Consider the following 27298-nt stretch of genomic DNA (forward strand, 5'->3'; position numbering starts at 1 on the left):
AAGTTAATCGAGGTTAAATTTGACCCACTTCATAATAAATGTGTGCATGGCAGCTAAGAGTAAGACTCTTGATCTGGTCTGCTGCAGAAGAAAGTTAAGTTTTCCACGCTCTCAGTGTAGAAGCCCATGGAAGGAGATTGGAAGAGTGTAAGAAGAGTAATCAGGTCAAAACAAAAAAAGAATGTGGGACTCGACTTAAAGGCAGAATGGAAGTAGACATGGTTAGAGTTAGGAATACATGGGATTATTTCTTTCTCCTCACAGATATGTCTGCAAAGTAGAGAGCAACTTTCTACTACTATCAGTTTACACTCCCGTGTTAGGAAATAGTGTCTAAACTTTCCTGGTTTGCCCTTGTTGAGAGATTAAAAGCTGATTTAGCTCCATGGCAGGAAACAATGGAGTCTGTTTTATAGAAGAGATGAGTTGGCATTGAATTGAAACAATGCCACACAATGACACACAGCAAAAGCTCCCAAACAAGAGCACATTGAAAGGTTAGATTGTTGCCTTCTTAGACAGGGGACAAGGAGGTAACATGAATTCCAGACTTTCCTGAGTTTTAAATATTTGCCTTTGTGGCATTTACATGCTTTAATATATTTATAATGCCAACTGCAAAGAAACAAAATGTATGAACTAATACATATGGGAAAACAGTGGTAAAGAATTAATAAAATCATGCTTTTACTGTTATGCAGCAACTATGTGCAAATAGGCAGGATTTTTCCTATGCCTAAGTGTTAGCTGAATTGGCTTTTAAACACTGCAATATTTGAAGCTGAATGCCAAGGTTACTGACACCAGTAAACACTGTGTAGTAGCTCAGCGATGAGTACACCATGATTGTGCGTAAACATCAGGCAGTGATGAAAAGTGAAATCTGAAAAACAATGAAACAAAGTGAAAGCAATAGCTGTAAACAAAATAGCTGCCCTTATTAAAATGAATGAAAATGTATAGCTTTTGTTTTGGAATGGATCCTCTTTTGGCTCAGTTAAGGAAAGTCTATTCATGCAAGCTATTTCCAGCAGCTGGAGAATCCAGCCCAAAAAGGAGGGGTTTTTTTCCTGAGTTCTTCCCAGAAGTTTACAGCCTCCATTAGATTATATAAAGGAGAAAGGAAGAAGATAGAAATTATATTTTGCACATGTTTGGCAGGGAGATTAAGGACTTATTAAACCCACCTCATCACTATCACTGATTGCACAGCCTGTGCTGCATGTACTCTTACACCATGTGATTTACTTAAAACAGCATAATTTAGAGCAGGTCTCTGTCTGCCCCTATTCTGAGTGCTGCACACAAATTCTTTCAGATTATGATTTGCAGACTTGTAGTCTTAAATCATACCACTTACTGTGAAACACAATTTTTAATTCAACAGCTTTGCGAAGTTTCCATGATTACCTTAAAAAGACATCCCCCAAGATATTACAGGATACTCTGCTGAGTAGCACTTGAGAGTCTTCAGGAGTACATCTGTAAATTAATCAGTTCATCTGAAAGAGTAAAGATTTAACAGCTGAACAGGGTGAAGTACTGCATATTCCAGTCTGCTTTTTAAAAGAAAACTATGTTGCTGTGGCATGGGAGATTTGATATTCAGAAAGAATTCATATTCATTATTAAACCCTGATTCAGCAAAGTATTTAAGTATGTTCGGTTACATGCCTATTAGCTTTTCATTTTGCTGCCGCTTAAGAGCTCTACTGAGTCAGAAGCAGCAAGCCAAATGGAAAGGTGGAGATAAAGTTTTTCATGGATTTGCCTGAATAAAGTCTATTTCATGATGATGAGAAATGAGTATGAATAGTAAGAATTCTTGCTTCTAGCAAATTAGTGTCAAGAGACTCTACCAGGGGTTAGAGTTCAAGACAAATAATTTGGATTTTTTGCAGGTTTTGTTTGCAACTGTAATAGTTAGAAGCTTTTTAATAATAAAATATTTTTTTTTAAGCTGAGATTTTTGTTTTAAATGAGATACTTTAAAAAATACAAGATCACCAGTATACTTTGAACCATCTTGATTTTATCTCTGCAATTTCCTTTCTGAGCTACTGTTGTTCCTCTTGCAATTCCAAATAGTTACTTCCAGCTAATCAAGTACCTTAACCTTCAAATGCTGAAATGGTGTCAGACTCCTTGAACTTAGGAGTCGTATTATCCTGTTTGTGTAGCTATAGGTCCTCGCCTACAGCTAGCAGCTCCTAAGAATAGAGAATGGATTGTGGAGGCTTATTTTATGGACTTTTGTGGGCAATTATTTTGTGTATTCTCGGAACAGATGGTCTTTTCAGCTGTTTCCATGTTAGGAATTATTTGACATGCCCTCAAGCAGAGAGATAGGAACAGTGACAGGTAAAGTTAGGATTGTGCTGGTACAGTTAAATTTAGGGGGTTTGTTGATACAACTCAATTTCCCCACCATTTTGCTAACAAGTAATTAAATAATTTTATCCTTATCCACTCTACTCATCTTATTCTGTGATCATTATGTTCCAGACTGGAAAAAATTAATATCATGCATGGCTGGGTGAGGCAGGAGGGGAAATGAAAAATTATGAGTTTCTGAACATTTCTGTAGTCATGTCCTTGGTTCCAGTCAAATAAAAAAAAGATTCACATCTGGTATTTGACTTGAGTGAGAACTACAATTTCTTCACTGGTAGTGCTGTTAGAAATATAGCAATTGTCTGTGAGGTCATGCACCTTCCACTGTATTCTATCATCATGAAAATGAATGCAATCATCGGTAGTTTATGATTCTTGTCAAATATGATACGTTAAGCAAAGTGTTCTATTTTAAATGCAACAGAAGGGCTTGTTTCAGACCATTGAAGGCATCTGTTATTTGTTTTAATTTGTATTCCACTTTTTTCCCATTTTTAGGGAAGCAACGTAATGGAGGACCAGGATCTTTTGGAAATAGGAATCCTTAATTCTGGACACAGACAGAGAATACTCCAAGCAATCCAGCTTCTCCCAAAGGTATAGTTTTTGTAATTATCCAAGTGAGGGAACCAACACCTCCAGCTTTCACATTATTTAAACATGTTTTTGATTGGTGAACATAACTCTCTACTGCTTTTGTAGACATGTTTTTTGTATATGCAAACATGAAATATAAAGTAATGTCATTGCATTGAACTCACTTTGTGTATATGTAATTGACAAAGAAAGTGAAGAAGAATAAAATCTGTAATTTGAAGTGATAGCTGTTTATAATTTATTTTTATTATTTTTGGCTTTTGAATCTTTTCCATACACTGTCATTAAATATATGTAAATAAGGCCATCAATAAATCCCAAATATTTGGCTTTGCATAGAAACAGGACTGGAAATACTTTGCCCCTTATATACATATTTTTAAAAACTCTGGAAGAAATATTCCTTTCCTAGTATATATGCCTTTCATGTAAGATGCAGACTTCCTGTAGTCTTCATACTTAATTTGCTGCACTGTACAGGAATTTTGCTTCTCAGCTCTGGACAGAGTAACTTGCAGTCATTTTCCCCATCACTTTTAGTGCTAGCTGATTTAAACTACAAATTTTAAAAGCGGTGATAGAGAGGACTTTTCTTATAGTCTGCATACCAGAATATGTCAGTGGAGGCTTCTACTAGCATTCCAAACAAAAGAGATAGTGAGCCTATCATGAAAACGTACAGTTTGATTTTGGAAAGGTGTATAAGGAGAATTAATTAGGACGAGTAGACAACAGTAAGGCTCAGAAGGCTGCCTCATGTGATACAGATACTTAATACAAGACACTAGGGTAGGAATACAACCTAGTGTAAATTGTGTAGGATGTTCTGGGAGCAGCATGTATAGAATAACTAAGACAAATGGAGATTAATCTGCTTGCAGTTTGATAATATTGGAAATGAGAGAAGTTATCGAAGGACTTTTCAGTCTATGACATGAGGCTGACATTAGTGGAAGGGGCTTTTTTATGCATCAAGGTTTACTGATGGACCACTTGGTTCTTTTGTATAGGAAAAAATAGAAGTTGTGAACAAGTTCCATATCTGGATATGTTAATGAATCCATATATACTATGAGACTATGCATTAAAACACTTAAGATTATTCAAGACAATAATATTCCACATACCACATTAGACAAGTGAGACAAGTGGTGCAAGTAGTAAAGTATACAAAAGTAATATTTGGTGAACTGCAATAGATATTTAAGGTTTGATTATAAATTTATTAATTTTTCAGCAAAGCTATAATGCAAAGAAAATTTTATAATCTTATTCCCTGCTGTTAACTGATAAAATATTTTTCTGGTTTTCATACTTCTTAGAGAGATCATCTTTCTTAAATTCCTGTATTATTTTTCAAAATTAATGAATGGATTGTTAATGCATCAAAATTTTTATCTAATCTGAATTCAGTAACTGATGTATGTGAAAAAATTGTTAATAATGCCTGTTTTTGGAGAGTATACTAAAGCTGAAACTAAATTCTGTCAAAAAACTCCAGCTGAGGTCTTTTTAAAATGTACTTAATGTAAGAAAGGCGTACAGGATCAAGAGATAGTCTTGAAATCACTTGAGAATAAGATGGTTATGCAGTTATTTGAAACAATCAATGTCTTCTGAACCAAAAATAAGTAACACAAAACAACTTGAAGCATGGGCTAAATAACAATGAGGTAGTCTTTACCAGCTTCCTTGTTGATCTGGAAAAAAACAATCCTTGTTACCACATTCCTCACACAAAAGAGTTGAAATGATTCAACAGTGCAAGTGAGCTCACATAGTAAAAATACAGAACTGTATTCTTTTGAAGACACAACTGTTGTAATAGTTACAGTGTGTGGCCTCATTAAGATTTGTCTAATGGAACCCACCGTCACTATATTCATAATATCTTGCAGAAGGTCTAAAAAGGTTTCATATTCTTTCATTTTATATGCAAGGAATTGTGAAATATGTCTGTGTATCTATTTGTTTGTTGATAAATTCAGCTCTGTCATCATGCCTTCAAAATAATGCATGCCATCTAAATATTTTAAGACCTCAAACCATAATTGGAGTCTCATTAATTTGATTCTCATTAGATAAATATTCCTTTAGATTATTTGTTTTGAACATGTACCTCTTTTGTGTTCCTCATTTGATTTAAAACTTGATGACTCCTTGTGTTTCAGTACTTAATAACATTGTTGACGATGTTATTTTTAGTTTTACCATTAATGTTTCCTGTCTTGTGATGCTTTTAAACTCAGGTTTTGAGCTGGAAGTTAACTGCTTTAAAAAGCATCTATGGAACAACACTTCCTTAGAACTTTATATGAGGCAGTATTCAGTAAGCTTAAATGGTAAAAATCAAGCAACAAATCTATTGTTAAGGCTTTCATAGATTCACAGAATCATAGAATGGTAGGGGTTGGAATGGACCTTTAGAGATCATGTAGTCCAACACCCCTGCAGAAGCAGATTCACTTAGATCAGGTCACATAGGAACGTGTCCAGGCAGGTCTTGAAGACCTTCAAGGAAGGAGACTCTACAACCTCCCTGGGCAGCCTGTGCCAGGGCTCCATCACATTCACAGAAAAATAGTTTTTTCTTATATTTAAAGGGAACTTTTTGGGTTCCAGCTTCATCCCATTACCCCTTGTCCTGTTGCTAGATATAATAGAAAAAAGGGCTGTCCCAACCTCCTGACACTCACCATTTAGATATTTGTTAATAAGATAAATGTTTAGATAAATGTTAATAAAATCTCCCCTCAATCTCCTCTTCTCCAGACTAAACAGCCCCAGTTCCCGCAGCCTTTCCTCATAAGGAAGATGTTCCAGTCCCCTGATCATCTTGGTGGCCCTGTTCTGGACTCTCCAGCCAGTCCTTGTCCCTCTTGAACTGGGGAGCCCAGAACTGGACACAGGACTCCAGATGAGGCCTCACCATGGCAGAGTAGAGGGGGAGAAGAACCTCCCTCGACCTGCTGGCCACACTGTTTTTGATACATCCCAGAATGCCATTGACCTTCTTGGCCACAAAGACACGATGCTAGCTAATGGTTAGTTTATTATCAACCAGGATAATAAGATACTTTTCTAAAAAGCTCTTTTTGGTATTCTCATCAATATTCATGTCTGCATTTTGAAAAAGCAACAGGCATTTAGTGGCTGAAAAGAAAGACTGTCTTTTTTTACTCATAATTGCTGGCTTCCTAAAGAGCTATGAATTTCAGTATTTCAAACACCAGTAACCTGTTTCGGAACCAGTTTCTACATCTTGAAGTAGTTTTAAATAGGAAAAAAAATGTCACACATCTGTCCAAATATAAATTAATTAATCACTGTAGTCTTTTAACCAGTATAAAAAGGTATGTTTACTCAAATTTCTCAAAATCTTTTTCCCTGATGATTCTGTATTTGAGGACAACGTTTCATAAGAGGGTGAATTGGTAGGTTTGTAAGAGATAGGCAACATTGAAATGTTTCTGTTACATTTGTTCTTTTCAAAATATCCTTTATTTTTGTTGGATTACAGTTAGGAGCTAAAATTTTCATCTCACACTAATGTAATTTAAGTTATTCAGGTTTCACATTAATATTAACTATAGCACTTTATGGCTTATTATTATTAGATAAGCTTAAGACACTCCAGTAGAAATATCTCATTTGTAAAGTTAATTCTTGAAATGAAAAGATTTTATACAACATCAATCTTACAGCAAATTTTGTAACAGAGTTTGATATTGCATTTAAGATTTTTCTTGTTAAAATAATGAAATCAGTAAATGTGTCGAGAAGGATTTTATATGTTTTATTAAAAGGAAGTTCAGACATTGAAAGGTAGACAATGACTTAAAAGTTACTAAAGTTACAAGTCAAAGACTTGAGAAAAAAACATGATATTGATAAAAGAACTATGTGTAGGATATGTTTAATTGACTAAAAAGAAAAAGTAGCAGTAATGCAAAATTGTTGACACACTTAAGTGACACAGGAAACCTAAGGACCATTGTCAAGTTGTTTTGGCACCCAAAACCTATGTGCAAGTGACTTCTCAATGGGTTCCTCAAAAGCTATTTTTTTTTAATAAGAATTATAATAGCTTCTCTGAGAACTTAGACAAGAAAAAGGATTGTTTTTGTGTGGGATGCTCAGTGTATGGCTCCTTCTCCCAACGCATAATGGGAACACATTCTCTCATTTGACAGATGGAAGAAAGATGTTAGCTGAAAGCAGCTTTCTCCTAGTTTCAGAGCTATTCTTAAAGTGTGCAGCTTGTTCCTTCCTGCACAGAGGTCTCAGCACAAAGAAAGTTTGAGAATCTTGTAGCAGTGGTGTGCAGTCAGCCAGCCGCTTTCCTGTGTGCTCTGCAAGGCCAGACAACAAGTACGACATGAGCAGGCTATGAGCACATGCTCTCTGAGTAGTGTTATAGGAGCAGTAAAGCTGTGCTTCCAAAAAGTGCTGAAGCTATTACTCATATGTAACACTCTTTTATGCAAGCACAGTAAGTCTGGCATTTAGGAAAGCAGAACTACTGTGCATGTGTGTGTTAACTCTCCTGTGTAAGTAACAAAGGAAGACCACATCATATGTTTGCTATTGCCATATTGCCATTGTCTTAGCTATCCCAGAGCTTAACAAGCTGATTTGAATCCTAGTGTTTCAATCTGTCACATTTAGCACAGCTAAATGTCTTCCTAAAGACAGCATTGAAACTAGGAGATGCTGCAAAGCGATATCATAACGTTTGCTATCCTTTCTGGCTGTGAATCTTTGGTTCTGGTCTGCTGGAAGGGAAGATGAAAAACAGGATTTGAAGCAAATGCATTCTATTCTACTGTTTACTCTTCTTTTAATGCCTCTGAGAATTATTTCCCTGGTTCAGAAAGAGTCCACTCATCTGCTCTCTGTACAGTTTGTAAGACCTTAAGGAAAGAAAATAAGTGTTAGAATCCAGAATAACATTAATTTTTCAATGCTGAAACTCAAATGGGCAGTCTTCATTATTTAATGCAGCGCCATAGGAACAGATCGATAAAAAACATGACAGTTAAATACATCCATGTTATAGTTCAGGGTGTTTACTTCAGACTAGGTTTAGACTGTTCCTGTACAAATGTCCCCTCCATGCATGTGCTTCAGAGCTATCTGATGAAAGCGGCGTCACATTTTCCTACTTAACTGAGCTTATCAGTGAGCCACTCTAGACACAGAATCATAGAATCATAGTATAGTAGGAGTTGGAAGGGACCTTTAGAGATCACCTCTGCAGCAGCAGGTCCGCCTAGATCAGGTGGCACAAGAACACGTTTAGATGGGTCTTGAAGACCTTCAAGGAAGAAGACTCCACACTTTCCCTGGGAAGCCTGTTCCAGTGCTCCCTCACCCTCACAGTAAAACAGTTTTTTCTTATGTTTAAATGGAACTTTTTGTGTTCCAGCTTCATTCCATTACCCTTTGTCCTGTTGCTAGATACAGTAGAAAAAAGGGAAGTCTCAACCTCCTGACACTCATCATTGAGGTATTTGTAAATATTAATAAGATCATCCCTCAATCTCCTCTTCTCCAGACTAAACAGCCCCAGTTCCTGCAGCCTTTTCTCATATGAAAGATGTTCCCTGATCATCTTGGTAGTCCTATACTGGACTCTCTTCAGCCAGTCCTTGTCCCTCTTGAGATGAGGAGCCCAGAACTGGACACAGTACTCCAGATGAAGCCTCATCAGAGCAGGCTAAAGAGAGAGTAGAAAGTCCCTTGACCTGTTGGATACAATTAATGCATCCCAGGATGCCACTGGCCTTCTTGGCCTGGAGGGCACTTTGCACTCATGGTTAGTTTATTGTCAACCAGGACTCCCAGATCTCTCTCTGCAGAGCTGCTCTTCAGCAGTTCGACCCCAAGCCTGTACTGGTGCATGGGGTTGTTCCTTCCCAGTTGCAGGACTCTGCACTTGTCCTTGTTGAACCTCATGAGGTTCCTCTCTGCTCAATTCTCAAGCCGGTCGAGATCCCACTGAATGGCAGCACAGCCTTCTGGGGAATCAGCCAGTCCTCCCAGTTTGGTGTCATCAGCAAACTTGCTGTTCTCTCATCCAGATCATTGATGAAGACAATTAACAGGACTGGCCCCAGAACCGATCTCTGTGGAACTCCACTGGCCACAGGCCTCCAACCTGATTCTGTGCCATTGATCATCACCCTCTGGGTTCTGTCTCTCAATCCACCTCACCGTCGACCCATCCAATCCACACTGAGCTTTCTGATGAGGATGTTGTGGGAGACAGTGTCAAAAGCCTTGCTGAGGTCAAGGTAGATGGCATCCACTGCTCTCCCCTCATCTAGCCAGCTGGTTATGCACTCACAGAAGGCTATCAGGTTGGTCAAACAGAATTTTCCCTTGGTGAAGCCATGTTGACTCACTCTGATAACCATCTTTTCCTTCATGTGTTTAGTGACAACATTGAGGATGAGTTGTTCCATCACTTTTCCAGGGATAGAGGTGAGGCTGACAGGCCTGTAGTCTCCTGGGTTGTCCTTCTTGCCCTTTTTGAAGACTGGCATGACATTGGCCTTTCTCCAGTCTTCAGGCACCTCACCTGTCCTTCATGATAGTTCAAAAATGGTGGAGAGCGGCTTAACAACCACATCAGCCAGCTCCCTCAGCACTCTAGGATGCATCCCATCCGGACCCATTGACTTATGAGCGTTAAGCTTGACCAGTAAGTCTTTAACCTCTTCCTCTTCCACCCAGGGAAAGTCCTCTGTTGTCCAGACCATCCCACTATCCTTACTGAACTGGGCTTCCCAAGGGCTGTCCTTGTAAAGACCGAAACAAAGAAAGCATTCAGTAGTTCAACCTTCTCTGCATCCTCTGTCACCAGGGCACCTTCTGTGTTTAGCAGCAGACCCACATCCCCCTAACCTTCCTTTTGCTACTGAGGTACCTGAAAAATCCCTTCTTATTTTTGTTGGCTAGGTTTAATTCTGAAAGGGCTTTAACCTTCCTGCTTGCAACTCTGCATGCTTTGGCAAAGTTTCTATACTCTTCCTACGACAGGCTGTGATTTATCTGCATTATGTAGATAACAGTAGCATGCCACTGGTCCTGCCACTATTGTCCCTACAGTAAGTCTTATTTGTCTGCCTCTTTCTTTTATATTTTCTTATTTGTGGTTGACTCCACAATACCTACTGGCTGCTCTGAGAATAGTCCGCAGGCAAGGAAATAAGCTATATGAGAGGAAGCACTATTCTCTTTCTATGGTAAATACACTAGGATGACAACCTGAGTGAGCTGACTTACTGCACATCCTTTTGTCGAAGAAGGAAGACATGGAAAATTAGTTTCTGGGAGCCTATGTTGTTGTCGTTCTGCCCCAGGCCTTTACCCTTCCTGTATTCATGAAATAAGGGCCACTGATGGGATCCCCATTCCTGTCTGCAACCTGCACACAGGCAGCTATAAACTACAGAATATCACTCAGTTGTCCCGCAATTTCAGTCATTGAGGCATATTTATTAATACATTTTCAGGTCATCCAAAGGAATTCCAATAAACTTATGGTCCATAATTCCAGTGCTACATTCAGAGGGAACGCTAACATTCTCTCTACAGACAGCAATAATTTTAGCAGCATCTGGGTACTGTCTGCCTCATGGGAAATGTTAGGTACTCTCTGCATCACCCAGTCATGAGACCATATATCCACAGTTTAACTGTATCTCTATCACATGCTGTGTGAAAGGGGATAGCATGGCAGACTGAAAACAAATATTTCCAGTGTTTCCCAGACTATAGATCTGGGCTGTGTTCTGCACATCTCCTACAAGGACACGGTCAAGTCTTTTTAAGTTTATAACAGAATGAAATAGCAATGGCCAGTTTCTTCAACATCCATAAGCATAGCCTTCTCTTCTCTTTGAATCTTTTCGGAGCACCAAGGATGGCTCATGTCTTCAGGCTGCTGTACCCTTCTAGATAACAGGAAAACCAACCAGAAATGACAAAAGTAAATTAGGAAAAAATTAGATTAACACTATATGTCTCTTGCAGTGTTTCAAATGTATTAGGAAGATTACAAATGCATGGATCTCTGATTCCTTGTGTCATTGAATTTCTATGCCCACTCCCACCTTCACACAAAGGGAGTGGAGATGTCTTTATGGCCTCTGAGTCTTACTTGATTCACCCATCCACTCCTCAGTGGCACTGGGTTGATATATATGTTTATTCAGCCTATTTGTGCATGGCTATTAATTTCTGTTTCCAGTGCCATCTGGAAACTATGCAGGCCATTTCAGTACAAAAAAAAATGTGGTTTTAGCTGTAAGTAGTCGTTGAGGTGGGAGGAATGAATGGCTGAATGCCTATGTCAGCAACTGCTAACTTGGGGAGGGAAAGAGCTAGAGAGTCAGCGCTGACTAGGTCAGCAGGAGCTTTTCCACGTTCCCTCTCACTAAGTAACCAGTCTCTATATTCTTTTCCCCTTCCTCCAGTAAAATAAGAGCTTTTGTCCCATCCTCTCCCACATTTCATCTATGAAGAGAAATGATTCATCTCCCTTGTGCCTGTGCCTTTGATTGAAACAGTCTTTCCAGAGAATGACTCTCCGCTTTCAGTCTTATGATGGGCTGTTATAACATTCTATTCATGGCATTGTGTCCCAGAGGGTCCCCAGATGGACCTCTCCAGTCTCAAGAATGATATCTACCTGCATGCCTTGGCCAAGTTCTCTATAGCTATGTCACATGCAGAGGTTTAAAGGGTTCCAGAGAGTCTCCAAGGTGGCCTCTAGAGGTGCCATGAACAGCTCATAATCATTGCTGCCCTAGCCACACTTGCTAGGGAAGACATCCAGCATTAAACAGAAGCTAAAAATCCTAGTGACTAATGACAAAAACTGTGGGCTGGCATGGCCCACTGTAACAACAACAGAAACTGACCAGTGTGACCCAACAAAACAAGCAGGCCAAGCACTTACAGTTGTGGGAAGAACAGAAGAGTTTTCAGTGGTCACCACAGTCTGTTGCAACTCGAATGCCTAGAAAGGGTCTGCAAGACTGAGATAGATAAGACTGCCTATCCATGGAAGCAGCATTTCTTCCCCAGGATTGGCCCTGGGGAAGATTAACCTTCTTAATCTGTCTCTTGTTGGTTCTGCAGTTGTCCCACTGCTCATAATTAGATACCTCCTCACAGCAGTCATGAGGTCAGCAGCACCTTGAAGCTGACACCAGGTTATCTTTCTATCAGGAAACTTTCTACTTTCTTACAGCACAGGATGATGAACAGCATCATTTCCTTGGAGCTCTAGTTTGCACCCTGTAGGATCTTCTGTGAAGCTGAAGAGATTGAGGAGTTTTTTGAACAGAAAAAATAGCATTAATAAAATGTGGATGATGATAAAATCAATATAGAAGCAAAAAGAAACTCAGTAGATTTCAGAGTAAGACAACAGAAAGTGATGCAATTAAACCAGAAAAAGTATCAAGGAAGGGAAGGATATGAGTCATGAAGAGTTAAAGGCAGCTGACAGCAAATAAAAAGGTATACCACTAGCATTTGGTCCATATCATGTGTGCATATGTGTTGTCTCTCATTGAAAGACTTGATTGTAAGGGTGTCAACCACTTGACACCTCAGATATTTGTTTTCCTATATTAGGGGTTGAAATGCATTTGGTGCATGATTGATACTGATCTTCTGTTGACTTCCTTCAAGCAGAAAGCGAGATAGTGCATTCTCAGGCTATTCTTGAAAGCAAACCAATGTGAAGTAGATATAATCATCAGATTACTTTTAAGTCTGTGGCACTAAACCACAGCACAGTTGGGGCAAAAAGATCACCCTCTAGTTCAAAGTCTGAGTAGAATAAAAAACTAAACATGCAGTTAATAGCATGTTATCTAAAATAAAACAGGCAGAGCTACTCAGGACCCAGCAGAGGATGAAAGTTCGACTTTGGAGATGACAGCCTGTGCTAGTGTCCAGTTTTTGAAAGCACTCCTGTAAAGCTCTAGCTCAATGAACTGAAATGCCAACAAATCTCCACAGGACTGCTTTTACAAATCGTACTCATAGCAGCTCTTGAGATCAAAAGCCATAGCTTCCACATGGTCTACAAATTACAGATTTAAGTCTTCTTAAGGTTACATGATATACAATGGAAATGTCCTGAACTATTGCATACATCGTCCTCAGTAACACTGAATGAGACCTGTTCTTACCTTGTCCCAGATGTTGTTTGATGAAGGGCTTGTTGGACTTCTGGACATGAATCTATTTACTTTTTCCAGAAAAAAAAAAAAGAAAAAGAAAAAAGTATGTGTGTGCATCTGTTTTCCTTTAAATTGAGATGACAGATTCCAACTGTAAAAAACATGGAAAGGGTGCCTATTGTATTGTTGGCTTCCTGACATAGGAAACTCTGAACTCAGTTTGTGGCATTCTGGATTTGCGATTGGGGCATATCCTGAATCAGGTGTGCTGTGGAGTGAATGTGCCTGTACTGTCTTTTTATAGTAAGCTCCACAAGAAGACAGAAGGCTTTTGATTAGGAGAAAAGAAAGCAAAACATTAATAAAACACAAGCTTGAATTAAGTAACTTTCTTAATATGTGACAAGATGACTAGAAAACCAAAAGGTTTATATACAGCTCTTCCACACTCACTACGTCTTTGCAGTCAGGTCCCTGGTTTTGCTTTTCTCAAGAGCAGCAAATGCAGTCTTCTCAGGTTCTTAGGAAGCTATGCCTGTCCCCCTGACTGCAGGGTCAAATTCTGTATAGGTGCTGCAAGCATCAGCTCCATGTGCTGCCCCCGTGACAGCCAAGCCCTGTGGTTTTCTAAAGTGTCATTCTCTTGAGCCTTTTCTTTCACTACTCCAGAGGAGGAATAATTTAATCTTCCTACAACATGAGTCCAACAGATCGCATTTGTAATAGTACAGAATATGTAACAGACAATTCACAAAGACAGGAAAAAAAGACCTGATACCACCCCCACCCTCAACCCCCATTATAGTCATTCAAAATTACTCAGATTGATAGTTGATAGGTTCATACAAGTTCCCAAAAGTGCTGCCCAAATGTCTCGGGTAGGCCAGCAGTTTAAAAGAAAGCATTATTTCCTTGCAAAAAAGATCTTTTTTGCAAATTAACATGTGTAAATTCGCTGTACTCATAGCCAACATTTTCAAAGCTGTGAAAGTCTATTTCTTATTATATAGTAGATAAAAAGCTTGATTTTAGTGCACACAGTATTTGAATCCATGAAATAGTGATATTACCTGTGGAGAAAATAACATTAGTTCCCCATCTATCTGAGAATTTTGGCGGAAACTGGTAATAGCCTCTGTTACTGAATTCACCTTGATGCTTCTGATGCGCATGTGATTACTTTGAAGGTCAATTTGTGTTTATTTGGCTCTCTTTTGGAGTCAAAATCTCAAGTACCTTCTGTCCTAATGTAAAATATGATACAGATATAGCAGTGATGCACCTGTAAAAAGATGGATACACACAGCCTCTTGTAAAGGATTTCTCAACCCATTAGGATGCAACTTGACAGTACTATTTTATTGTGAGAAACAATACTCTCTGCCTTCTGCTTTCTATTAATTTCAAAGGAAGCTATACTAGTAATAGATCGATAGGACCGAGGAGAGAAATTTCCTATGATTTGTGTCTTCTTCCATGCTTCATCTATACCATATTTTCTCAAACATATACTTTTCTCTAAATCCTATGGGCTTCATTCCTAGCCTTTTCCATAGTCTGCATGCTAAAATCACCTGCAATGAAATAGCTAACATTAATACTGTTCTTTAAAGATAACAACCAAATAAACTAGTAGCAGTGTCTGCAAAAGAACAATACTGCCCCTATTTATGAGCAGCTGATATTTGGAAGGCTGTCATGACATGACTTGAAGCTTAGAGATTTCATACTGTGCTGAGTCAAACAGTATACACATAGCTGCTTGGGTGTTTGACACCACTGGTGCATGTGTTGTAGCTGGTGAGAAATGATTGAAATATTATACATGGAAACACAATCAGTAGATAGGAGGGGGTTTGTTCTTTCAAAAAAAAAAAAAAAATAGCGTCAGCAAGGAAGCCTACAGGATGTAAATGATCTGTGAGAGGAGTCTAAGATCATGGTGCCTTAAAGAAAAAACAATACCAGCAATCCAAGAGCTGTGACCTATTAAGGAGGACTGACATTAAGATAGAACTAAACGGAAGTTCTAATAAAATAAAGGGGCAGAACTTCCAGACAGATATTTCAAAGCATTGGGGTTTTTTTTTTAATTTAAAAACTCCATAACTTTTTAAATGAGAAGCAGATGCTCAGATACTGTCACATCTAGAAAACCAATCTGTCAATAAATATTTGAAAGGAAAACAGTCAGCCAACTATGATGACAGTTAATAAGCTAGTTGATGTTACTAACAGACAGAAAAAACCCCTTCCATATAAGAGGATAGATACTGAAAGTTTATTAATTTTCATATATTAGACACATTTTAGAAAACTTGGTTTTGATAAGAGAATGGTTCTTGATTAATGAGAAAACAAAGTACAGCTTTTCTGCTGAAACTGTTGGCAAAGATTCTAGCTCTGGGATTAATTTTCTGCTATAGGAGCAGCAGAGGGAGGCTGTCCCACCAGGGCAGGTGGACTGGGAGCTGAAGATGGAGGATGGGGTAGGCAGGGACCATCAGCACAAGGCGAGTGGGGCAGGGGCAGTGGCAGAGTGACCATGAACAACCGTGTCCCAGGGCAAATCCACAGGGATGAGGATGAGATAAGGTTAATTCAGGAAGGCAAGTTAGTGAGTGTCAGCAAGGTGCATGGCCAAGCACAGATACACCTACAGCATAGCTGAGGCTTGTGTCAGGGACATGGACCTCACATCACTTGCAGTTCATGCAGAAGGTGGAGTGGCACCAAGCAGGGAGAGGAAAAATGCTTCTAGAGCTTGCTGCTGCCCATCAGGCTTATGTGTTTTCATGCAGGCTATTGAGTGACGTAACGATAATTTTATCTGTTGGCACCAAATCCAAAGAGTGTAATTGTCACATTAATTTCAGTTGTTCTTGGCCTCTTGCTTATTGGATTGTTCACTCATGTTTGCTTTCCTGCAGCCCTTTGCAACACACCATAGTAGAGTGATATCTATTTTAACAGCCCTTTTGATGGACATCTGCAGCAGGAATTGAGAATTCAGAAACTTCTCATGTGTTTGTTTTCCATAGAGGGTAATGGGTTGCCAGAATTATGAACTAAACTATATGAGTTTTCTCAATTGACAGGTCAAAAAAATCAGGATTTTTTAAAAATAAAGATCCAATAGTAGTCAACAAAAGAAATAATTTGCATAACGTGGCCCATTTGGATATATTGAAAATTGTTTTAAAGGTACTTTGTTTGTTAGAGAAAGGAGAAAAAAATACATTATACTTTTTTAAAGTTACATGTTCTCTGTGGGCCCAGTACATCTTTGTAATGTCTTCTCTTTATTAGATTTTTCTTCTTCAGCTTATCAGGTCCTTCCTTTTCAAGTGTCAGGTGTTTAAGCATGCCTTGTTTCAAATCAGCTCTTGAAATAAGCTTCCAAGGAGCCAAGCTCCCAGGTTTCTCCAATGGTTTTGCAGTCTGCTGGACATACTACTGTCAGTCTAAGATTTGCCAAGTCTGAACAACAATAAACACCTTGCTTTTGGTGCCTGAGAATTTAATTCTAAATTAGGATGAAACTAAATTCCAAGATGTCAAGTTCAACGACAAAACTGAATTCTCACTTTCTAAAATGAGTTCTTGATTACAGAAGTGACCTGAAAGGCTCTGATTCCATGGTTAATTATGTGATTTTCTTTTGTCTTTCTTTTATGATTTAAGATATTGATTTCACTACATCATTTAAATATTTCCATTAATATTTTATATTCAACATCCGCAACAAAAGACCAAAGAGTAAACTGTCATATCCCTGATGCAGTGTTCCTGCCTCCTCTCTGATACTGTAGGAAACCAAGATCAAGACCATGACATGCTGGCTTTCTGCATTTGAACAGACAGATCAATGAACACCACTGTGGCTTTCAAACGCAGACTTTTAATTTTTTTTCTCTGCTTTGAATTCAAATTGTATTTCAAATAAACTGTGAGAAATAAATTGGTTCTGGCAAGATATTAAGATAGGAATTCTCCTTTTTAAATTACTTTATCATTGACTTCAAACTTAAGCTCAAAGCATTATGTTTCTATCACACTTTCCTTGTTTCTCAGACAGCGGCAATGTACGTAAGCAGACAGAAATGGAAAACTGGCTTTCATATGTGCAGTGCCACCCATGCAGAGTTAGGAGATTCTGTGCAAAATACAAGGTTTTTAAACCTCTAAAGCTTCTTAATAGTTTACCAGTCCAGTGCATTATCAAGTTAGCAATACTTACACTGCTATAGAAAGATGATTTGCATATAATACTGTTGAAAATGGAGGCTATTGCAAAATTTTTTCTACTTTGTTCTATCAATTGCAAATTACATTAAAATTCATAAAAACAACATCGTGCAACAAGCTGCAAAGGTAAAGTCTTTATACATTTTATCTTTAATGTCTAGCTCGAAAATCTTACCTCATGTCACTAAGAGGCAGTTCTGAAAGAGAAATCACATCTCTTTACTTCTTAGAAGCTTAACAATATTCAGAAAAATAAGATGCCAGTGGTATTTCTTAGTTTTTATGAAAACAAGATTTATGTGATTATGCCTTCTGTGCCTGTGTTGTTACATAAATGCAAATGGTGTGCTCCTATGTAAGTAATTCTGTCAGTTGTGTTCCAGTAATATTTAGTTCGATTGTCCATTCTCAAGCAACTTTACAGACAGAGAGCAATGTAAAATATGTTAAATTCTCAAGAGTTCCATGAAAAATGTGACCAAGTAGAGGAAAGAGACTTTTTAAACCTCCCTTGTAGAAAATATAATGTAGCTTCAACCATTATAAAATATCAGATAATCTAGTAGAAGAGTTGATAAATTAGGAATAACATAATCGATGCAATATATTTCATTTGCAGTGTGATACCAAAAGGTTCAGTCTAACTTCTTACCCTTCTAGGAAATCTTAGATGCAAATTTGACATTTTTGTGCAGTAAGGATATTAATGTCTCTGTCACCCTTTTGCCTTCTCTCACTTATGGATTCTCCGATGTCTAGTAAGAATTGAACTGTAGCTATAGTCTTAGAACAGTCTGATTTAAAAGGCAAGCAGCACTAAGAAAAATATCCATTAAAAATTAATATTTATTACTGCAGCTGCTCACAAAACTGTTTTACCTTGTACTAACCATTAAACCAGTGTTGATCAGAGAATAAGATTACTGTGACACAAATAATACATATAACTGCTGTTCTGAAAGGTGCTTAATGAATATCACAAGTAATTCTTACTCATTCTTCGTTTTCAGATGAAGCAGGTTGGTCACGATGGCTACAACCCCACCTCTGTAGCTGAATGGCTGGATTCCATTGAACTGGGTGACTATACCAAATCCTTTCTAATTAATGGCTATACATCGATGGACCTTGTGAAAAAAATCTGGGAGATCGAATTAATTAATGTAAGTTGATCAATTTATAGCAGTAGTTCCTCCTAAATACAATATAAATCCTTTTGTCCTTACAAATAAAAGATAAAGCATAAATGCATATTGCACTACAAATCCTGTCATCAAGTACTGTTAATGATTACAGCCTTCATGTGTATACCTGGGTTGACTGTACCCTTTGCTTCCATTTGCTTTGTCATTATCTTTAGCACGGTATTCAATCAGAATGATTGTGACTGCCTTCAGGATGCTGAACGACATTTAAAAATATATTTTGGTAGTTTCTAGCTACAAAGCATAAATCTTTGTTTTTAAAGTGCCTAGCAACAGTACTTCTTGTAAAGATACTTAGACTTTTTCCACATACTCTGGCTAAATTAAGCATAAAATATGGAAACCTTAAATATAGGTAATAAGAAATGTTAAAGGAGCAAAATATTTTATTTAATCATCACTTGTGCTTGACACTTGATTTACATGAGTCCGTTAAGTTAGATACTGACTTATGGGCAACCATAAGCTTCAATGTGGACTGCAGTGCAGAATAATTTAGAGTAAGATAAAGTTTGTGCTGTTACAGTGAAGACAATGACAATACAGATTTGCCAATGGAATTTTCATATACATTATGTGTCTGAAAGTTGGTTATTTCCTTTTATAGAAGAATATTATAGTTTTGGATCTGCCGTGGCTTTGGAAATCAACTGTATTGTCAGTTTTTCTGAACTTTAGGGCAATCCCTACATGGAGAAAAACCCAGTGTCATATTGAATTAGCTCCTTATAAACAAAAGGCTCTGCTCTTCCGTACAATATGGGAGATATTACATCTCTGCCTCTACTTAGTACCTAACTCCCACAACAGTCAAATGGCTACCAATATCCATGGCCAGTCAAGCAGAAGATAAAGCAGTTGAGGTAGCTTTATACTGGGAAACAGTTTATCTCAGACAGAAAAGTGCAGAACATAATAATTATGCAAAGCCATGTCTCAACACAGTAACTGGTGTATGAGGCACAAGTAGGTACAGCTCAAGACCAGCATCTAAGAAAAGAAAGAGAAAAATAATCAAAGAAAGGAAATATTTCATGCTAACTGAAAGACAAAAGTGTTGCATCTTAGAATTTCTCTTCTTGCTGTCACATTACACTTAATGTTAACTAGCACAGAAATGTAGAGTAAGGACCAGGCTCTGCCTTACACTTACATCTGTGGCATTCAATGTATGTTGTAGATGTATAATTAAAGTCAGGATATGATTGATGCTAAAATGGGTGTCTGCTGCAAAGCTATTTGTAACTGTGATACTTTTTTTCTGTAAGTGGCTGGGATTTTAATAACAACTGGGGACCCTTTGCTCCAGAAGTTCATACAGATTAACAAGCAACACTGAGATGGAAAATGTGAGTCTGTGCTCACATTGTCTTCTTTAACTTAATTTTGCCTCCGAAACGTTTTACAATAATCAATTCAGAAACAAGTTACCCTTTAGCTCCCCCAAGTGGATCCTTAAAACGTCATTAAAAGCTTGAGGATTGATACCAAACTTGCTTAAACAGACGAAAAGAGAAATACCTGCACTGATATTAACCAGGATACACTTCTGTTATATACATATACACAGACATATATATATATCCCACTAATTCTAAAGCTTTACAACATATTTGTTTTTGAAGGCCCCTACTTCACTGTAAAACAGTCACTTTTGCCATGAGTTGCAAGCAGAGGCTGTTGAACAGTTGTTTAAGTATTTGTATATGGATACCTATGCAGATAAATATTTCTCCCACCTGATATAATATTGGATTATATCGTCCAATGACTTGGTAAATAAAACAGCTCTACATGCACAGAATTTCTATTTTAGTCCAGTCAATACATATTTGATTCACACAAATCAGTAGTAGCTGACTGTGATAATATGTTCACAGAAAAAAATTGCAGCTTAGAAAGCATTTGCTGTTATTTTTCTGTTTCAATTGAGGAGAATCTTTCATAAATGGACAAGAAATTGGTTGTGCAGTCTGGCAGAACAAGATACTTATCTCTGACCAGCAGGCCTGCTGTATGAAATTGATTTCAAAGGTCTCACTTCCCATTCAGGCAATGGTAAATGCGAGCTTGTTACAGAAAGTTGTTCATAAAGGAATGCATAAAGTTCAAAGCCACTAACTCTGGAATAGGACTCCTTATTTAAGTAGAACAAGATCCAGCCACTTTAAAAATAAAAGAAAAAAAAACAGATTCAATATCCTGAAAAGAATTCAGACCACCTTTAGCTACTGGTGCTTAAGTTGTAGATAGAACAAGAAGTTTTGTTTGCAATTATTCCAAATACACAATAAAAATGTATCAAGAGCTACTGCCCTCAGTTTAAACAGTTGCAGCCACTGAATTTTACATAAAAGCCATCCCCACTTCAGTGCAAGGAATCCCTTGATTCGTATTTTATGCTTCTTTCTATAAGGCATTGGGAAATCATCCATGGATTCTGGAGGGGTAGAAACAGATTTAAAGGTAGAGGTAGTATCTATCTTCTATTAGGTAAACTGGTGTACCTGAAAGGACAGAGGAGAAAAGGGGATACTTAATTTTTCACAAGCCCTTCTTTACATCTTAAAAAATGAAAATTCTTTATCATAATATTTCTGCACTTTTTGTGATCATTCACTCACATGCCTGTTGATGAAGTTCATGAAAGTTTTAGGTTTGTTTCTTTCTTCATATAAACTAGTAGTAAGATCATTCTTTATCATAATGCATCTCAATATACTATTGTGAGTTTTATTTACTGCATGTCTCTGAACTTCCATGTGTGGTGCTGACCAAGATTCTTTTCTTCAACTTTGGGGCATAAATCTTTTCAACTAAGTTATTAAAGCAAACACGTCATTCTTTGAAAGACAGAAAGAAGAAAACATATCTTGAAAGTTTCCCTGCAGCTGAAAGAAGTTAGGTTCCCTAAATTCCCCTTATAAAGGATGGCCAAAGAAAGGATCCTCCAGAAGAGTAGTTATTCAGGGTAGTTATTACGCTTGACTAGCTGGATTACTTCCTAGGTGAGTTTGTATGTCCCTAATGACATACAGACATGCTAAGAAGATTAGCATTAGTACAAGTGTTGATCTGTTTGCGAGTAAAAAAGCTCTTTAGAAGAAGCTGGACTGGCTGGATCAATGAGCCATGACAATTTTGTGATTTAACAAGCCTAAGTGCAGGGTCCTGTACTTGGTCACAACTGCATTCCATAATGCTACAGACTTGAGGATGAGTGTCTGGTAAGCTCCCTGGAGGAACAAGACCTGGGACTGTTGGTCAACAGACAGATGTGCCCAGGTGGCCAAGAAGGCCAATGGTATACTGGCTTGTGTCAGAAGTAGTGTGGCTAGGAGGACTAGGGAAGTGATTAAGCCTCTATAGTCAGCAGTGAGGGTGTACTGGTGTGGAGCACTGTGTTCAGTTTTGGGCCCTTCACTTTAAGAGGGACATTGAGATCCTGGAGCATGTCCAGAGATGGGCAACAAACCTGATGAAGAGTCTGGAGAAAAAGTCTTAAGAGGAGCAGCTGAGGGAACTGGGGTTGTTCAGCCTGGAGAAAAGAAGGCTGAGGGGAGCCCTTATCACTCTCTACAACTACTTAAAAGGAGGTTGTAGCCAGGTGGTATTGATCTCTTCTCCCAGGGAGCAAGCAATAGGATGAGAGCAAATGGCCTCAAGTTACGCCAGATGAGGTTTAGATTGAATATTAGATGAGGTTTAGATTGAATATTATATTGAAAATGTCTTCACCGAAGAGATTGTTGGGCACTGAAACAGGCTACTGAGGGACATGATTGAGTCATCATCCCTGTAGTTATTTTTAAAATGTATAGACATGATACTTAGGAACATGATTTAATGACGGACTTGGCAGAAAGTTTAGGTTAGTAGTTGGACTCAATGGCCTTCTTCAACCTAAATGATTATATGATTAAATTTAACCATAATGAGCTAGTCCTCATCCCATAGGATTCTGGAATGAGAAGAGCTTTGAATCTTCTTATCTTCCTGGAAAGAAGAGTTCTTAAACTATTTCCAACACTGTTTTACCATCCTTGGATGTTACCATCTTTTTTTAAAGAAAACTGGAAGTAGAATAGGAAGCATATTAAAAGGGGAGAAGATTTGAGACACTGGTGGTAAAGATCATCTTCCCTCAGATTCTCTGGTCCTCCAGCTACCTCATTGGCATTGAGAAAGAAATTTAATATGCATCTTCCTACAGTTTGTTGCAAATTGTTCCAGCACAGTGATGCATGCTCTTACACGCAAGTTTCTCTCAGACTTTTATGCATACATGTATAGTCTGTATGTTTCTTCAAGCACAATCAATAGCAATTGCTTAAAACAGTTGACTCAAAAGAGTCATTTTAAAAGTTATTTATTCATGTTTCTCGTGTACCCCTACTAGCATTTTCAATCTTTTTCAACAAGCCAGAGTTGAAATTTAGATTCTGTTCCATTAATTCATTTGTTGTTTAAATCAAGAATTTTCCCAGATCCATTTGCTTAATTATTTTCTCAGGTACATGCTTTCTGGGAAGCATGGTTCTAATTTCCTTGTTTTGGGATTCTTAGGATTTAGAATGCCTTCTCTCAGCATTGGTTTTCCCGTTCCTTCTGGTTTTGCTTCTAGGTTTCTTGGCTTATTAGAGAGGTCAGATGCTGTATCTAGATTCAGGTCATTTATTCAGTACTATAGCTATATGGAACTTTCCTGAAATATATATGATTTGCTGAGGGGGATGGGAGGGAAAGTCCACTATGTTCTGAAATCCCCTAAGCCATCTAAATTATGCACCTATGCTTTAAAGTATAAATGCTCTTTTACATGACTAATCATATTATTCTTGTCTGTTATTCTGGATTACTTACATAACCCACCCCCTCGGGGAGTCACTCTCTTCAGGGAACTTTTACCAAAGAGATTCTTCAGGCAAGATATAAACAGCTTAAAAGCACAAAGCAAGTTATTTATCGTCTAACACACACAATTCATTGTAGGACTAATGAACTAGGCATTAAATCAACTCCCACCAAATGAGTCACTAAATCTAATGGGCAAGTAGTCATCACTCAGGTAGGGGAGGGCTGGCCTCTTTTGCTTCCTGGAACAGGATGATCTATGATGTTGCTGAGTTACTGTCTTCTGATTTTTCTTTTTTCTCTTGGAATTTGTACCTTTTCATGTGAGCACTGTTATCCTTGAATGCTTGAGGTGACAATTTCCCCTGTCTCAATAACCTTTCTTGTGTCTGCAACTTTACCTTTATCTCACGTGCATCTAGCTTGTACACTCTCTCACAGCTCTTTCTCACACCCTAGCAATTTTCTCAGAAGGAAACTGAGAACAGTTGCATAGCTGCTCTGTAAAGCAGGCCTTGAATCACAGATAGTTGAACTCCTGGGAAGAGGGTTAGACGTAAGTGGCCTGGTTTACGTTTCTTCTCAGTTAGCTCATCCTGCACTCTGAGCCTCTTTTTTCATCTATCCATCTTTCTCATCGATAATTCAGTCTTTGTCTTCTGTAAAATTAATGTTTACCAAATGGTTTCTTAAACTCAATTATTGTCCAGATTTTGAGCTTTTAGGGAATTTTTCTTGATATTGTATCACAAATGGCATTCCTGATTTACAGAAGGGCACGATTGCTGTTCAGGATCAGATCAGATACTAGAGAGAGAAAATAGCTATCAATGGACTGCCTTCCATTAGCTTATAACTAAATACTTTGGAACCTCCACAATGTCACCAACAGGTTTCAGAATTTAAAATTATGTATTGTGTAAAAAAGAGATCCTTCATTCTTATTCAGAGCTGCTACATGATCATTTCCCTGCAGCCCACTAGGTTTTGTACTGTCAGAACATGTCCTGGTTTAAGCCCATCTAAGAACAAAGGACCACAATCAGCTATGGGCTGACAGGGCTTTTGGGATACCCTAAGGACAGGGAGAGGTCACTTGCCATTTATGGTCCCAGGCAAAACAGACATGACTCAACTTGGGGAAGAAAACAAAAATTAGTTTAATCCACCACCAACCAAAAACAAGACGAGCAGAAAACAACACAGAGTGGTATAATGATGAAAAGGACAACCAACCCTTTAAGACCACTTTCTCCCCATCCCCCCACTCTTCCTGAGCTCAGAGCTCTGATCCTGGTGTCTTTACCTCCTACCTCCCGAATAGTTCCTGTCGTTTGTCTCTTATCAGAGCAGGAGGACTCCTCACCGGTCCTCCATGCTCCGGCACAGGGTCACTCACACATTGGGCAGCCCTGCATGGACCACTCCAACATACATCCATCCCGAGGGCTGCAGCTCCTCCCCACCTCCTGTGTGAGTCTCTGCAGCCCGCAGGCTCTCCAGCACGGCCTGCACCATGGCCACCTCCTCACACAGTCTCCTGTCGATCCAGGCACCTGGAGCTCCTGGTCACCTTCAGTCCTACCATTGACCTCCATAGGTTGCAGGGGGACAGCCTGTGTTCTCACCACAGGTCACAGAGGGGCCTCTAGCCCAGTGCTCCTCCTTCCTTCTCTGACTCTGGAATCCACATGGTTGCTTCCATCTTGTATCACTCCTTCACCTCCTCTCTGACTCACATTTCCCTTCTTAAATAATGATTGCCAGATTAAATAATGAGGTCCAGATTGGCCTGACTAGGCTGGAGGTGGGTCCACTTCAGAGCTGGGGGATGTTTTGAGAGCTGCTTACTGGGATCAGCACTGCAGCCCCCTTTCCCTGTTACCAAGCAAGAAAGCAGCTCCATGTAAACCCATGGTGGAATGAAAGAGTGTGAAACAGTTCATAGACTCTAACTTACTGTGTCTATAAAAATGGCTGTCAACAGATGTGCAGGGAAGACTACACGGATAGGACAAGTATATTAGGAATTATCTGCATAGCATTCTTCCAATCATTGATGATTTTCAGCTCAGGAACTTCTGGAACTGGGATAGTTCATTCCAACTGGTCTTAGATTTTTTTCCTCAAATGAGTTATCATCATCAAGCTTTGTGATCTTACTGTTGGTCTTCTTTCCTGTGGAATTTATAAACATATTGAACAGCAGAGATCCATCCACAGATCTCTTCAGGAGTTCACTAGGAACCTTCTTCCACTCTGAAAACTGCATTTTATCCTACAGTTTCCTGGTTTAACCAGCTATTTTTCCATGAAACAGTCTCTTCTTGAGACTTAAGGCCACGACAGTTAGGTTTTTTCCTTGAAAGACTTTTAAGAGTGGCTTCATCATCAAAAGACTTCAGAAATCCAGGTAAACAAGCAGGTCAAGTAGGTATCAACCTTCTCTAAATGTTTTTGACTGTTTTAAAGAACACCAATAACCTTTTGAGATAGGAGGGAGTCTTTACATGCATTTACAACTGCCTGGTTATATTTATCCATGTGTCCACCACTGGTATGCATTGTTAAATTCCTACTAATTCAGCTGAGACAAGTTTACAGGCTAGTATTTCCATGAATCTTCCATGAATCTCTTAAAAAAACTGGCATCAATTTTGTCACTCCACAGTCATCAGATAACAAGAAGGTTTTAAGGAAGAAGTTACATGTCATTGTTAGCAACTCAGCAAGTTCATCCTTTAATTCCTTCTCTGTCTTTTCTGTGACATGGTTCATTTTACATACTTCTATATTTTTTTTCTTTCAGCCATCTAATTTGCAAACTGAAGAGTCTCCGTCCATTTATCCATTTCATTCGTCCAGAAATCATTGCTCTGTATTTTTCTAATCCTTCTCTATACAGCTCCAATACTCAGAGTGCCAGCTATACCTGTCTAATTTCAAAACCAAAATTACTTTATGCATATTTAGCTTGAGCCTATACCTCTAAGTAATAGAAAACACTGCACTGAACTTGGTTCTCAAAGCTTTCATGAGGCCTTAGCCAACTAATGCACCTACAATGTCAGTACAACTTCTAATCTCTGCTGAAAGGAAAATAGACCACATACTGCATTCAAATTCTTTGACCGTCAGTGTCTCAGCAGCCTCCTCATCCACTGCGGCAAAGCAGATAGCAAGTCCTCAGCTTGATTGGGTAATAACACACCAAATTGATGGATTTTGTACAGTGTTTAATTGACAGCTTAATTTCCCATGCTCTATAGCATGAAAAGATGTTTTTTCTAATGAAGGCTATCTCTCAGATTCTGTTTGACAAATTATTCTCTGACTCTTCTTATTATTAGTTATTTTCCCAAGTGTGCCAGTCCACAGAGACAGTTTTTGAAGAGGAATGAAACATTACATCTCAGTATCATATTCTCAGATATTGAGACTGCAGGTCCACAATTCCTGTTCCTTTACCTCTCTACCTAAGAGTTCTGTGCTAGATTTCAGATCTGAAAAGAATCAAGTGTGTTTGGAGCCACATTCCTTTCCGATCTCCCAGAGATAATGCTGACTGATAAAGATACCAGTAGCTCTTCCTGTAGTTACTTTCTAAATGGCTCCAACAATTTTGATGTTCAGAAGAGCTTTCAAGACCATAAGTCTGCATTAGCAATAGGCTGTGGGATCTCACGTTATTAGGTATTTTGTTATTGAAAGTAACTTTTACAGTTACTGAGTTTAAAAAATTCTCTGTATGACTACTTCTTTGTTCATTCTTTTCAAAGATACAGGACCATAGTA

At 38.4% G+C, this 27298-nt stretch overlaps 1 protein-coding gene across 18 annotated transcripts in view; it reads left to right on the forward strand.

Annotated features, from left to right (window-relative positions):
* Nucleotides 1-27298, forward strand: part of ANKS1B (ankyrin repeat and sterile alpha motif domain containing 1B) — a 431515-nt gene that overhangs the window by 256037 nt on the left and 148180 nt on the right. For all 18 annotated transcript variants that reach the window (XM_061988906.1, XM_061988958.1, XM_061988983.1 and 15 more), the window contains 2 exons: nt 2893-2991; nt 18455-18607. In XM_061988906.1, coding sequence (XP_061844890.1) covers nt 2893-2991; nt 18455-18607 — 252 coding nt within the window. The remainder of the gene's footprint in view (nt 1-2892; nt 2992-18454; nt 18608-27298) is intronic.

This window comes from Colius striatus, chromosome 1 (genome assembly GCF_028858725.1).
Source record: "Colius striatus isolate bColStr4 chromosome 1, bColStr4.1.hap1, whole genome shotgun sequence".
In the NCBI taxonomy this organism is placed as follows: Eukaryota; Metazoa; Chordata; class Aves; order Coliiformes; family Coliidae; genus Colius; species Colius striatus.